The sequence below is a fragment of the Epargyreus clarus genome, unplaced genomic scaffold, assembly GCF_041222505.1.
Source record: "Epargyreus clarus isolate Ecla_fem2 unplaced genomic scaffold, WU_Ecla_fem_2.2 ptg000031l, whole genome shotgun sequence".
NCBI lineage: Eukaryota > Metazoa > Arthropoda > Insecta > Lepidoptera > Hesperiidae > Epargyreus > Epargyreus clarus.
Window position 1 is genome coordinate 1,424,286 of NW_027332236.1, and position 14,318 is coordinate 1,438,603.

At 38.9% G+C, this 14,318-nt stretch overlaps 1 protein-coding gene across 1 annotated transcript; it reads left to right on the forward strand.

Moving 5' to 3' along the window:
• The first annotated feature begins 813 nt into the window (after positions 1 to 813).
• Positions 814 to 2,616, forward strand: LOC140754644 (uncharacterized). Its single transcript, XM_073089646.1, has one exon. The coding sequence runs from the start codon at positions 814 to 816 to the stop codon at positions 2,614 to 2,616; it is 1,803 nt and encodes a 600-aa protein (XP_072945747.1).
• The last annotated feature ends 11,702 nt before the right edge of the window (positions 2,617 to 14,318 follow it).

Genomic DNA, 14,318 nt, shown 5'->3' on the forward strand with positions numbered 1-14,318 from the left:
GCTTCTTTTATTTGAATTCCATTTTTATTGAATAACTTAAATATAAAATATTTATCAAATACAAATTGTCTTAAATGTGTTATAGCCTCAATGAAAATATACCTACTATTATTGTTTTAAAAGAAAAAAGAATTTCATAACTCGACAGGACACAGATACTCAAACAGTTTGAGACTACTTTTTAATAATATGGCACATATTAAAATCACTAATTTTAATTGTTTCGTAAAAATCTGTAAGTTAAAAAATACCCATGAAAATGTATAACCTTTATTAGTTTTTGCAAGTTTGAACTATGAAATAAGAACAATGCACTTAGATAATAAAGATGTAAAAATATTTTGACAAATGTTATTATACCACAAAAATATTTCTTATTACTCTATTGAGAGATCTATTTTCGTCTGTTATTCTAGAAATTATTTAAAATAATCTTCTAATATCGTTTATAAATGATTGCAATCACTAGTTAGTATTTAGTCTTCAAAATAAATTTTAGTTTAGTTAAATTCACTTGATCTAAAGTTATATCTGACAATTTTTTGCGAACAAAACTAACGCATAAAATACTTATGATATTAGTCATAATGTCTTAGAAATGTGATGATGATGCGATGATCACGAATATTGAAAGACAATAAAATATAATTGCAAGTTTATTACTACCTTAATTTCAACTATCACACTTAAGGATGGCTATAGAAGTTAGTGGTAGTCAATGAAGTTAATGTCTAATCATAAACAAAAGATACATGTCATATTGTCTATGACTAAGCATATCTTTTTCCAACTTCCAGATGCGGCGGTGACGCGATGTCGGTGGCGCCGGCGGTGAAGCGCGAGCGGGACTGCGGCGGCGTCGAGGACGGCGGCGGCAGCCCGGGCCGCAAGCGCCGCAAGCAGGCCGCGCCCGCGCGCGCCCAGCCCCCGCCGCTCGACCTCCACGCCAAGATGGCAGACATCTACAAGAGCGCGCTCGCCTTCGGGGAACTCACGCTTCCCACCTTCGACCCTCTCGCCGCCTTCCGACTCCTCCCGCGACACGACCCCCCGCGCATCTTCAACCCGGAGGCCTACTGCGATCTGTGTTGCAAGGAGTTCTGCAACAAATACTTCCTGAAGACTCATCGGGCGAACAAGCATGGTATTTACGATGGTGAACAACAACCTCATCCGACCGGGCTTCCTCAGCAGCCGCAGCCGTCTCCACCGCGCCGTTCCTCGGATGAGGAGTCGGGTGGAACGCCACGACGGCTTTCACCAGACTCGGCGCGACGCGCTCGCGACGCTGCCTTCCAACCTGACGTGCTTCGCCGGCTCGGCGTCACCAACCCCGAAGCGTTTTGCGAGATATGTTGCAAGGAGTATTGCAATAAATATTTTCTTCGCACGCATCGGGAAAGACGTCACGGCGTGCCCGCACATCGTTCTCCTCTCGCGGAACACTCCCCGCCGTCAGCCACTCCGCCGAACGCCTTGCTGCCACCGATCACTCCACCGACGGATACGCCACCGCGTTCTCTGTCTCTGCCGCCACCCTTCGACGGCGAGGAACCGATGGAAGTGAAGAGGGAAAGAGACGAGGAAAGGGACGACTTCGAAGCGGCACTACGCGAGGGGCAGACCAGTCCACTCAATCTAATCGTGGAAGAACGCGGTGCGGCCTCCCCCGGGTCTGCCAGTGAAGAGCTTAGAAAATTACAAACGATGATCTCACAACTGAACGAGCTCGCGGCGGAACGCCTAGCCGAGGAGCCCCCGGAAGCTCCGCGGCCGCCCTCCACGTCACCACCGCCGCAGGACGAGCGGCGATCGGGCGGCGCCGGATCCAGCTTCTGCGAGATCTGCAACAAGGAACTGTGCAACAAATATTTCATGCGTACCCACATGCAGCGCATGCACGGCATCTCGCTAGAGAGCGGCACCCAGCTGGGCGGTGTGACCTGCGATATCTGTCACAAGGAGCTGTGCAGCAAGTATTTCCTGCGCGTGCACAAACACAACACACACGGCATTCCCGCCCCGCCGGCGCCCACCACGGCGGCACCCGCCGAGCCGTGCCCGCTGTGTGCGCGGAGGTTCCGCGGACCGCGCGCCCTCCGCGCACACCTACTGGCCGAGCACGCGCCGCCCGCGAGACCACCACCGCCGCCGCCGCAGCTGCCCCCGCGGCCGCTCGACATCCTCGCGCGCGACAAGCCCTACGCGTGCGCGTACTGCCCGTTCACGACGGACGTGCTCGCGTTCCTGTTCGCGCACGAGCGCGCGCACGCGCAGCGGCCGGAGGCGGAGAGCGAGGCGGAGGCGGAGGGCGGCGAGGCGAGCGAGGTGGGCGAGGCGGAGGGCGAGGGCGAGGCGGACGCGTACTCGTGCTCGCGCTGCGAGTTCCGCGCGGAGAGCTTCGCGGCGCTGGAGGCGCACGTGCGGGCGGCGCACGGCGGCGCGGGCGCGCTGCTGGCGGTGCCGCGCGCGCCGCGGGCGCCGCTCACGATGCAGCCGTTCGTGCTGGAGGAGGCGGGCGGCGCGCTGAGCCTGCTGCCGGCGCTGGTGTTCCTGCCGGTGCGGCGCCGCGCCACGCGCCGCGCCACGGTGACGCTGACGCTGACGCCGGCCTAGCGCCGCCGCCGCCGCCGCGCGCGCTCGCGGCCGACGACTACACCGCCGCGAGCGCGCGCTCCGATCGCTGAACTCTACTGACTACATTTAACGCTGTGTGCCTTCAAGCGATTGCTGAGAAAAATGAGACGTGATCGTTCCCGAGGAGCTGTCCGCGGCCGCCCGCCCGAGCGCCACACCGCGCGGCGGCCCCCGGCCTTTTTTTGACAGAGTCTAACTTCGTATATTGAGAATTATATGACGGGTGATATATGAAACGTTGCCGCTTATGAATCTGTTTATTTATTATCTCCTCGACGTTGGGTCGGTCCGAGACGAGTTTTTGAAACGTCGATTTCGATCGGGAGAAGAAATACACCCTAGACGTAGTTATTATTGTTTAATGGATACGTATTTTACCAGTGAGTGCGTACTCACGTTAGCGTCGTAGTGCCGGTGCGATGTTGATCACTGGCGCGCTGCGACACGACACCCGGGCGAGCCGCGGCGCGGGCAGCGGCCACACCCACAGTACAACACTAGGTGCCACTTAGCGTATTGCGACAACCGCTCTACCTCACTTTAGGTTATATAGGCTGTTATTGTATAAATATATTTTGGAGTTACACTAAAGTACAAATAAATATAGTTCTGCGTTACACGCCGCCGCGGACGGAGACCGCGCGGACGTTAGCTACTCGATACTATTTATTGTTGTCTAGGAGTGACTTAAGCACAAAGATACGTACTATTGGGCAGTGATCAACATTAAACGTAATTTTAGTATTAAATCTGATTAGGTATGTGGTGGTGAGGCCCGGTCAGACGGGTTTTGTTGTGTAACACATCAATCATTACGGGTCATTGTTTCGGGGGGACGTGGGCGCAGCTCCGTCCTACCCTTTAGTCGTTCGGCCGGGCTTTAACTTTTATATTTATTTGTATTGTAATTAATAATTTGTACGTTACTGCGGACGGCGTCGTCTCGCGCATCTCTTGTGGTTCCGATGGCCGCCGGTCACTCCGAATTATTGCTACCTCAGACACTGAACAGTGGACCATCATCAATTAGTACAAATTAACATAAAGCTCCCTAGCGATAAAGTTAAATAGTTAATCCGTCTCTAACTTTATTGAAGAAGACTGAACCGGTTAAATTTTACAATAATAGGAGGCTATGAAAGGCAGGCGTAGATAGAGAGCCGGTATCCAAAGATATGTTACCCCCTAGAGTTACGTAAAGGAAATATTGAATTTGTTACAGAGTATTGAACAGTTATTTTAAATATTATAACAAATTGTTGAAAAGAATGCAGAAATAGTGAAATGTTGAAACCAATCCACGCGAGAGATGTATGAGATAGTGCAACTGTCGTCGACGAATATTATTATATATTTGAAGATAACAGATTTATTTAATAATTAATTATTCGGTAGATCATTGTGGAGGTTAGCTTGTACAAACCATGCAGCTTCTAAAGAAAGTTCCTATGTATGTACGTAAGATGTAATTTAATCTAACACTAGAGGTCGCGCGCGAAACGGCTCGGAAAGAAGCAGACGGCTTCCTGATTGTAGTAATATAATTGTGGATCAGGGTAAAGCTTCCGATAGTAATAATAACCCGACTACTGTTATTATTGATGTTAAATAAATTTAATACGAATATTTTGGTTCCTAAATAAACTGTGAAGGAGAAGATAACTGTGTATCTAGAAAAGATGTTCCTAAATAAGTTCCTTGTAGGTACATGTTTGACTTGGAGATTGGATTTAAATATTCCAAATTTCTAACTTAAGTCCAATCTCGAGTGGTTTTTGTTTACGGTGAAGTTTCCTAAACTATGTTTTAATGGCTGAGTTTGTCCATCTTCCTACTAGTCTTCCTGCACAGCCAAAACGCAACCTTCCTTCGGAGCCGAGACGCGCGCGCGCGATACAACAAATTATATTAATAATGTTTTAAATAATAACAAAATTAATAAAAAATGTACGCGTGGTCTCGATCCATCCAACGGCTCGACCTCCCTTGTTAAGGCGTGCGTTTTTAGAACCATGGTTAGAGGAAAACGCAGAATTTTTACTGTTTAGGAGGTCGGCCGGCTGGATCCGATCGGATTGAATGTAGTGAAATGTAACATTGTGTTCAGACCGCATTGTACCGCGAGTGGAGACATAGACCAATAGTTTTATAAATGTTAGCTAAACGAGTACAAATATTTGATCCAATGGAATCGTAACGGAGCTTGGTGATACAAAATACAGTACAAATTAATATTAAGTGTAGTAACGATTACAGGAGGGGCTACAACTGGGTTTTTAGATTTAGATTCACTCGGGTACAATGCTCGTAAACAGTTTGGTACAGTCGCACTTTTGTTACGATTTGTTTTTTGTACTATATGTACCGCTGGTTTATACACTACATTCCATATTGTATGCCGTATTACTTCCTGAATTGGTATTAAATTAAAAATACATTTAATATGTAAAGTTGTATTATAAGAGTCAAGAACTTTTCACCGTATGTATTTCCAATTTAATACCGTTTGGTATAAAAATATTTTACATACTGCGGCAAAGAAGTTTTAAGCAAATTTTGTACTTAAATAGTTTTTACTATAATAATCACAAATAATATTTTTACCATTATGCCCGAAAATTAATTCGAATACTATTTGGGAATTTCAATAGTGTGAAATATGGTTTATATTTAAACCAAATATGTATTTGAATTTAAGTTTCGGGCTCATTTTTAGCTGAATATGTCTATAAGAGTAATAAAATACGTAATTTTCTATAGAAATGATGGTAAATGTAGATAAAATTGGGATTTAATGCATTAAAGAATTTTAGGTTTATTTTAATTTTCAAATAATATTACTTTTCAGAAAAATGAAATATAAATGTACTTTTTTTAGTAATATTTAATTGACTTTATTTTTTTTAGTTCGTGACAGTGGTACAAACATTTAATTGTATATTTATAAAATATCTAGGTTTTGTTAGGATAAAATGTAAATTCAACTAAGTTTTTTTTAATTGTAACGTTTCCTAATGACTGCCAAAGTTTGCTATATGAGATGTTAATTATTTAAAAAATGTTAAAACTTTGACAATCACTGGCAAACCAGATTAAACATTCCTAAAGTAATTTTAAAGAACTTCTAGTCTCATTTTTAATTTTAATTTAGTTTTCGTGCGACTGTATTATAAAGGAAATATTTTTTCGAATTATATAAAAACTGTGTTATTTCTAGTCAAATTATTTTTCTTATTTTATTGATGTGGAAGTCAATTTGCCATACAGTTTAATTGTTACTGAGCCTGAAAATAGTACAAAAATTTATGAAATATAAAATATAAATAAAATACTTCAAATAAAATATTAAAAAGAGGAAATATAGAGATGTATGGTATTGACTTCTATGTTCTGTAAAATAGTACTTATTGATAAATAAAGAGCATTATATTCTGGCTAAGGAGGAAGCCAAATCTTATGCCTGGGTTATAGTGCAACACTCGAAACTAACTTTATATTGGCAGCCCTTGATTTTAAAAAATATTCTTCTAATTTGGAGCATAAGTTTAGAAAATCGCAGAAGAACTCATTAAACTTACATGAATAAATAAATACGAAACTGTTTAAAATATACCTGACAGAAATATATAAAAAATACTCCCTATATAAGCGGTAAAAAAATAATTAGAAGTAGTGTCTACAGTAGAGACTACAGTAAAATGGGTGGTTTAAAAATCGTGATAAAATTTGCATTTCTTGAAGAATAAAGGAAAATTCTCAGGATTGTAAATTTATTGCCAGAGGTAATATGGGGATATGTAAACCTACCAAATAGAAATAAATCAGTGTTCTAAACAATTATGCAAAACATCATACAAAATATATTAATCAGGAATAACAAATTATGATACGAAATACTTACGTTTGTAGTAATTTTGGATGACGATAACAAATAAATATGTTATGAAAGATTATAACTACTGCAATGTAAATTTATTGTCAAAAACTCATACATGTAATGTCATAGATTAGTAAAGATTACTCACTCCTACAAGAAAATGTACCCAGTTTTGAGAATTGAAATAGTTGCGTAAAAAAGTTTTGCCACGTCTCCGTGCTAAAATGTCCCTAAAATATTTGAAATACTTATTTATTTATTATGTAAATTACGCAGTATTCGTTATTTATTCGTAAATTGTCTCTAAAAATGTTTATTTGTCGTTTGTGGCTTCATTCAATTTCAAGACGGCGAAGTATCTTTATTAATCTATGTGTAATGTACAATATTATTATACTTAAAATTAAAACCAATATTAATCTACACAAAATGAAAGAAAACAAATAAATAATTGTCATAAAGTTAAATAAATGTTTAGAATTAAATATTAAAGAATTCAAATGCGACGTAATAGAAAAATCTGAATTTTTGAATTCGATTTTTGGGCGAGCTCTTCCACAAGTTGGTAATTTATGGCAAAAGGCGTGATTTTTACACACATATTTGTATACAGCCAAGACATTTATAAAAAATAATAAATAAAATTATTTAGGCACTGACTTTAAAAAACGAAGAGCATAGTAGTACGAGTATTTAATTATTTATTAAATTTGAGATTATTTTGTTTCTTCTCAAAAATAAAATTAATTTCTGATTAAATTTTAACGTGTGTTATATAATTTTAAATGAATATTTATTAAAAAAAAAATCCAAAATGAATTATTGTCCCATTGGTTCCACAGAGTATATTGTATTCCGAATTGTAGTGACCTATGACAAATAATAATAATTATTTTAATTAATAGAAGCTTTATTTCTATTTTATTATTCAACGTATTATAAATATTTATTGAAGTAAAAATATTTGTCTTTCCATTTTTTTAGACATCGTAAAATTATGCACTTTTTTATGCATACACAGTCAAACAGGAAAACCTGCCAGTACCTATTCGGTTGACAGATAATAAATTAATTGTTTTGGTAAAGAGTGTTGCACTGTGACTTGCGGTCGGTATATGTTCCTAGATCCGTCTGTTTGTTATGTATTTGTTTTCCATTAATTACTACGAAGCATTTCTACCGTATTCAATAAATTAAATATACAAATAAGTTTGTGTTTTCCTTATTTCTCCTTTATTCGTCGAAATGTATGCGTCGGTGGCACTTAATACTTACCTACTCGTAATTACTTAACTGTGTGATTCTTTATTTACCTTAGTTATTTTTTATCTACACTAATATTATAAAGAGGAAAACTTTGTTTGTTTGTTTGGTTGTAATGAATAGGCTCAAAAACTACTGGACCGATTTTAAAATTATTTCACCATTCGAAAGCTACATTTTCCACCACTAACATAGCCTATATTTTATATGAAATATATTTGATTAATAGATTTTGAGGCGGTACAAAGTTTGTCGGGTCAGCTAGTAAGGCTAATATTTATAAGGAAAGAAAATACTGTGCGTGATTGGTTAACGAATGATGATTTGTATTACGTTTATAGTTTTGTATAACAATATAAATGTAATTAGCATAAGAGTACTCAGCGCACCTGATGGAATATGGCACTGCTAGTCATAGACATATGTAGACCATATACATTTTTTTTTATAATACAGGAGAAGCATACGAGCATGCAGTCCACCTGATGGTAAGTGCCTACTGCCGCCCATGGCCATCTGTAAACAACCCCAGATAGGATTAGATATTCCTACCTGAGGTCGGCCACAGATACGCCGCTACCCCTGAGCTACTAAGCTGGAACGCCTCGGCAAAGTATGTCTCCCTTACCACACCCTTCAAAACGGAACACAGCAGCGCCTAACACTACACCTATTTCTACCTAATAAAATCAGTGTTAAGGGCTTCTGTTTTCTGGTTGGAAGAGTGGCAAGGAAGACATACTTTTCTGAGGCGTTCCAGCTTAGCCAGAGGGGCGCATCTTTTGCTATTAAAAGACGAAAATTCATATGGTGCCGTGGTAGGCGAAAGTTGAAGTAACATCTTCAAGCTTTTGCTGAGAATGTTAATTCTTATAGCCACTGTTGGTTAATTTGTATATGATTTTTTTTATTTAAACTAATATCATAGTGTAAAGAGTGTAGTGGGGAACCATACACATTTGAAATATGTAAAAAGAAGTGCTTTTGAATCTAATTTTTATATTAAGTAAAACATAGATAACTGGTTTGTAGATCTTCACTTGGTGTTAAGTGGATCTTTAAAATGTTAAACTAATAAGAGCAAGTAATTATAAGCAAACAGAAAATTACTGTTAAACTATATTCTATAATTTAGACACAGAAATTCTCTATCTTAAAAAAAGCAGATTTTTTAAGGTACGTAAATTTACCAATAAATAGACATGAATTTACAAGTGTTTTATAAACGGTATAAACTATTTAATAAAATCATAAAAAATACAGAATATTTTTTTACGTAATTTACCAATAAATGGATTACCATTTACAAGTGTTTTATAAACGGTATAAAACTATTTAATAAAATCATAAAAATTACAGAATATTTTTTTACGTAAATTTACCAATAAATAGACATGAATTTACAAGTGTTTTATAAACGGTATAAACTATTTAATAAAATCATAAAAATTACAGAATATTTTTTTACGTAAATTTACCAATAAATAGATACACATTTACAAGTGTTTTATAAGCGGTATAAAAGTATTTTAACAAAATTATGAACTTAACACCGAATTGAACCGCGACGGCGGGTTAAGTAGACACCATGTTGACATCGTGACGGCGTTAACCCTCGTGTTGCCAATGTTTTGCCATTATTTTTTTAACTGCCATTTTTCAACAATTTCCCCTTTTCCCCTAAACTTTGACAGATGCCCATACAACGTCACCCTTCATTTTAAATGGGTGTCGCTTTTAATAAAAAGGGATTTTTGTCAAAAAAGTGTGTGTTTTTTTTTATTAATCTAAAGCCGACAGTTGACGCGGACATAATCTTTAATTAAGACCATTTTGGCGCGAACTCTGTAGTTTGGGGTAATCGTTTCGTATGATTTATTTATTTATAATTTTATGGAATTATAGGATCGTGTGCGCGTTTTGATTGCAATTTTACATCGTATATAATTTTTGTGAAATGTAAAATGTTTAGTCGCAGTAATATGTATAACATGTTTTATAGGTAGGTAAAGTCTTCAGGCTCCATTATTCTACAGACATTGAACGTATCAGACAAGGACCGTGTCTACATCTACGGTATGCGTAATATGGAGTGGCAACAGAAAATACAACTTGAACAATTGAGTAGCAGACGAGCATGCAATCCACCTGATGGTAAGTGGCTACTGCCGCCCATGGACATCTGACTGAGGTCTTGAGCGGCGCATCTTGGCCGACCTTACTACTACCCCTACGCTACCCCTGAGAATTAAGCTGGAACGCCTCGGAAAAGTACGTCTCCCTTACCACATCCTTCAAACCAGAACACAGCAGCACTTAACACTGCTGTTATGAGGCAGAAATAGGTGTGGCGGTGGTGCCGCCGGAGTCGAACCACAAAGGGTTCTACCACCTTCAAATGTTATATACATGCGTTTTACCTCTCACTCATTTGTTTGATTGATAGTCCATTTTTAGCCTTAAAAGGTATTGAAAATGGGTCAAAACACGTTGCTATGAGTCAATGTGTTGCGGTAGAAATCATTTAAATTACGCATAATACTCTATGTTAAATAATGTCAACACAAATCAATATAAATGTCTGTATGTAACTTTAAACACAGTCATATCCTAAAAGCATAATATGGACACAATAATAATCCAAAAAAATCGTTTAAGTAATAAGGTTAAACGATTTTTTCGATTTCGAGTTTCGTTGTAGAGGCTATTTTTGGAAACAGCTGAACTATTCAAATAGCACCCCATTTTGATGGTAGGACCAGTTTAATTCAACCGGGTAGGTACTACCGCCACACCTATTTCTAGTGGGAAGTAGTTCTGTATGTCAGTGGAAGGGTGGGTCTTGTCTTACACGAGGATAAATGATTTAGGAACATATGAAACGACCTTATTATTGCAGTTAGATATAGATAAATATTTTTGAATGGCAATAACCATTTACCATCAGGTGCACTTCAATTATTACTTAAATTCTATAAAAAAACCTGATAAGGTTTGGGATTCCGCGCATGATCGAAAAAAATCTTTCTGCACTCTCCACACTAGGATTTCCCATGTCGTGGGTGCCATGGACACATTCAAAGACGAATACAACAGTGACAAACATACAATACAAAAACCTTGAACAGATATCTAAATTCATCATTAAGATATCTGTCTGACCAGGGAACGAACCTGGAATCTTGTGCGCATCAGACCGGTATGATGACAGCTGTCTCACGCGTTTGTCAATGATCCAAATGCATCATAAAAATACATCCAGTACAGTTTTACTCGTATGAACAAATTATTTTTTAGCGGTGCCGTCTTCACGCTCGGTGATTCTTCCGCTCGACTATTCCTCGCATCCTCACCGCTCTTAACGCTATCCTGGATACAAACCCGTAATGCGACCTGTCAGATAAGATTAGATTCCTACTTGAGGTTACCTCTCGTACTGAGGACATAGCTGGAACGCCTCGAAAAACTATGTCTCCCTTACCAAACCCTTCAAACTAGAACACAGCAGTGATTAACACTGCTGTTATTAGGCAGAAATAGGTGTGGCTCTACCACCTTCATCTTATTTGTTTGTGAATGAATGGAATTATTGTCGGTGTATCCAAGATACTGCGAGGGAGATGTATAACTGTGTCTTTAATCAATGTAATTTGTTTGTGTAGTCCTCACCAAACTGCTAGTCCGCTCTGAAGTTATTGCGAGGCAGGTGTAGTCATACAATTTGCTATGGCGCCGCGATTCATTTCTATATTCAGAGCGGACTAGCAGTTTTACGCTGACTATACCATGTTAATTAAAGTAAAACCGTTCAACATTCCAACAGGTAGAGTCATATGGTAAGCTTGTAAACAGGTTTATCTTAAACTAAAACGTAAACAAACTGAGTAACATTAGTCGTCACTCAGTGTGAAATAATTAGAAATATGATTGTTTAACTCCTATTATTGTAATGACGTGTATTTATCATTAATTAGTCACATTTAGTAGCGTTTAAGCATCACTCTCTCTCTCCTCCCCATGGACTTTTTTATTCAGTCCATCTGATGGTAAGTAGCCACTGCCACCTATGGATATCTGTAATAAACGCTAGTTTGAGGTGGGTCATATCTGAGGTCGGCCAAAAATGGGTTGTTACCTCCGAGTACTAAATTGGAGCCCCTGATAACTATGTCTCACTTAAGAACGGAATATAACAGCGCTTAAATGCTATGAGTAAGCGGAAATAGGTGGTGATCCGGAGTGGAATCACAAAGGGTTCTACCACCTTTTATCATTATCTAACATATTCACAAAAAGTACATGTTTGTTGCACAAGATGATTTCCAATGCGTAATACTTTGATATGGATTTTAAAATTTAAATCTTAATTAGGTATTTTTTACGAGGCATACATAGACATTTTACGAGACAAGTACAGAGCATTTCATTCTGGTAAATATATTTTCATGTTCTTTCATTTTCATACGAATACTTCTTCATTTCAAAATATTTTCATCATTTTTATACTCAGAAAGAAATCTAAATTCGTCATTAACACGTCTGGCTGACCGAGGATCGAACCCGAGACGCTCGTGTCCGACCAGTCAGCCACGTGTCATTTCAATAACCTGTACTACCTACGTCATTGTGGTAACTAATGAATGAATTTGTAAATAATATTTTTTTTTTTATAATATCAGAGTAGCAGACGAGCTTGCAGTCCACCTGATGGTAAGTGGCTACTGCCGCCCATGGACATTTGTAATCAATCCCAGATAGGATTTGATATTCCTACCTGAGGTCGGCCACAGATGCGCCGCTACCCCTGAGGACTAAGATGGAACGCCTCGGAAAAGTCTGTCTCCCTTACCACACCCTTCAAACCGGAACATAGCAGCGCCTAACACTGCTGTTATTAGGTAGAAATAGGTGTGGCGGTGGTGCCGCCGGAGTCGAACCACAAAGGGTTCTACCACCTTCAACCTTCACCTTTAAAAATCTTCACCTTTTAAAATGCGGTACCCATTCAACTAATACGATAGGTAAATGTGGTTTACTATAAATAATCAATTCTATGAAATCCAATTGTGGTTTGTCAAACGACGTAATAAATGTTTTTGTTAATTCATTAGCCTCATTTTTTTTTTGTAATACATAGATTTATGATGTACTTACCCACCCGACCCGCGTGGCGGAGCGGTTACCATACCGGTCTGACGTGCAGAGGGTCCCGGGTTCGATCCCCGGCCAAACAGATATCTAAATGATGACTTTAGATTTCTGTTTCTGGGTCTGGGTGTTTGTGTATTTCTCTATGTGTGTGTCAATGGCACCCACGACATAGGGAATCCTAGTGTGGGGCTGTGAGTGTAGAAAGTGTGTTATGATAATATAAATATACTTTTTCGAGGCATTACCTTTAAGGGTAGAAGCGCATCTATGGTCGACTTCAGGTAAGAATCGATTCATCTTTTTTGTAATATAGGAGTAGCAGACGAGCAACAGTCCTGATGGTAAATGCCTACTGCCGCCCATGGACAACTGTAATCAACCCGAGATAGGAGTAGATAATTCCTACCTGAGGACGGTCACAGATGCACCGCTACCCCTTAGGACTAAGTGGATTATATATTTCGATGGACGACAGTAGCCACATACCATTAAGTGGACTGCATTCTCGTTTTCTACAATAAAAAACCTAGCATAACGACCTATGAAAGAAATCAACGTCATGTATTTTTTGCATACATCGTAAGTACATTGGACCTTAAATAGTTCAACATGACAGTTTTTATTGCACATTCTTTAACAGTTTTTTTGACATTTGCGACATCACTACAAAAAGTCTTGATTACTTAGCCAGTTATTTAAAATAGATGGCTTTTCCCAACATTAGTGGCCATATAATTCTTATGGTCACATTATCTTACTGGACACGTCAATCAAAAATTGAACATTTTTTGTCCGTTATTTGTTTTATCTGGTAAATCGGTGTCGTCTTTGTTACTAGGCAAATACATAGATTAGTAAAGATTACTCACTCCTAACAAGAAAATGTGCCCAGTTTTGGGAATTGAAATAATTGCGTAACAAAGTTTTGCCACGTCTCCGTGCTAAAATGTCCCTAAAATATATGAAATAATAATTTATTTATTATGTAAATTACGCATTATAAGTTATTTATTCGTAAATTTTGTCTAAAAATGTTTTTATTTATCAAAAATTAAAAAAAAGAACTTACTATAATAAGCTGTTTGTGGCTTCATTCAATTTCAAGGCGGCGAAGTATCTTTACTAATCTATGGGCAAATATTGGTTGATTTTAAAATTATATTAGCGTACCTTTGGTTCCAGAGGAACACCGCGGGGTTGTAGCCGGTAGGAGTCCGGCATATCCTCTCCCCTGTCCCCACACCTGAGAGGAACCGATGGTTTCCCCACGCAAAAAAAAAAGGTGTTTAATAAATACTTCAACTAAAAGTTCCAGTAATTCATTCGGATGGCAGTAAGTGTTTACTGCTACCTATGAACATATGTGACCAATTCCATGTAGAACGGAACT

Coding starts and splice junctions, on each gene's coding strand:
- LOC140754644 (XM_073089646.1), top strand. CDS start 814: ATGTCGGTGGCGCCGGCGGTGAAGCGCGAGCGGGACTGCGGCGGCGTC.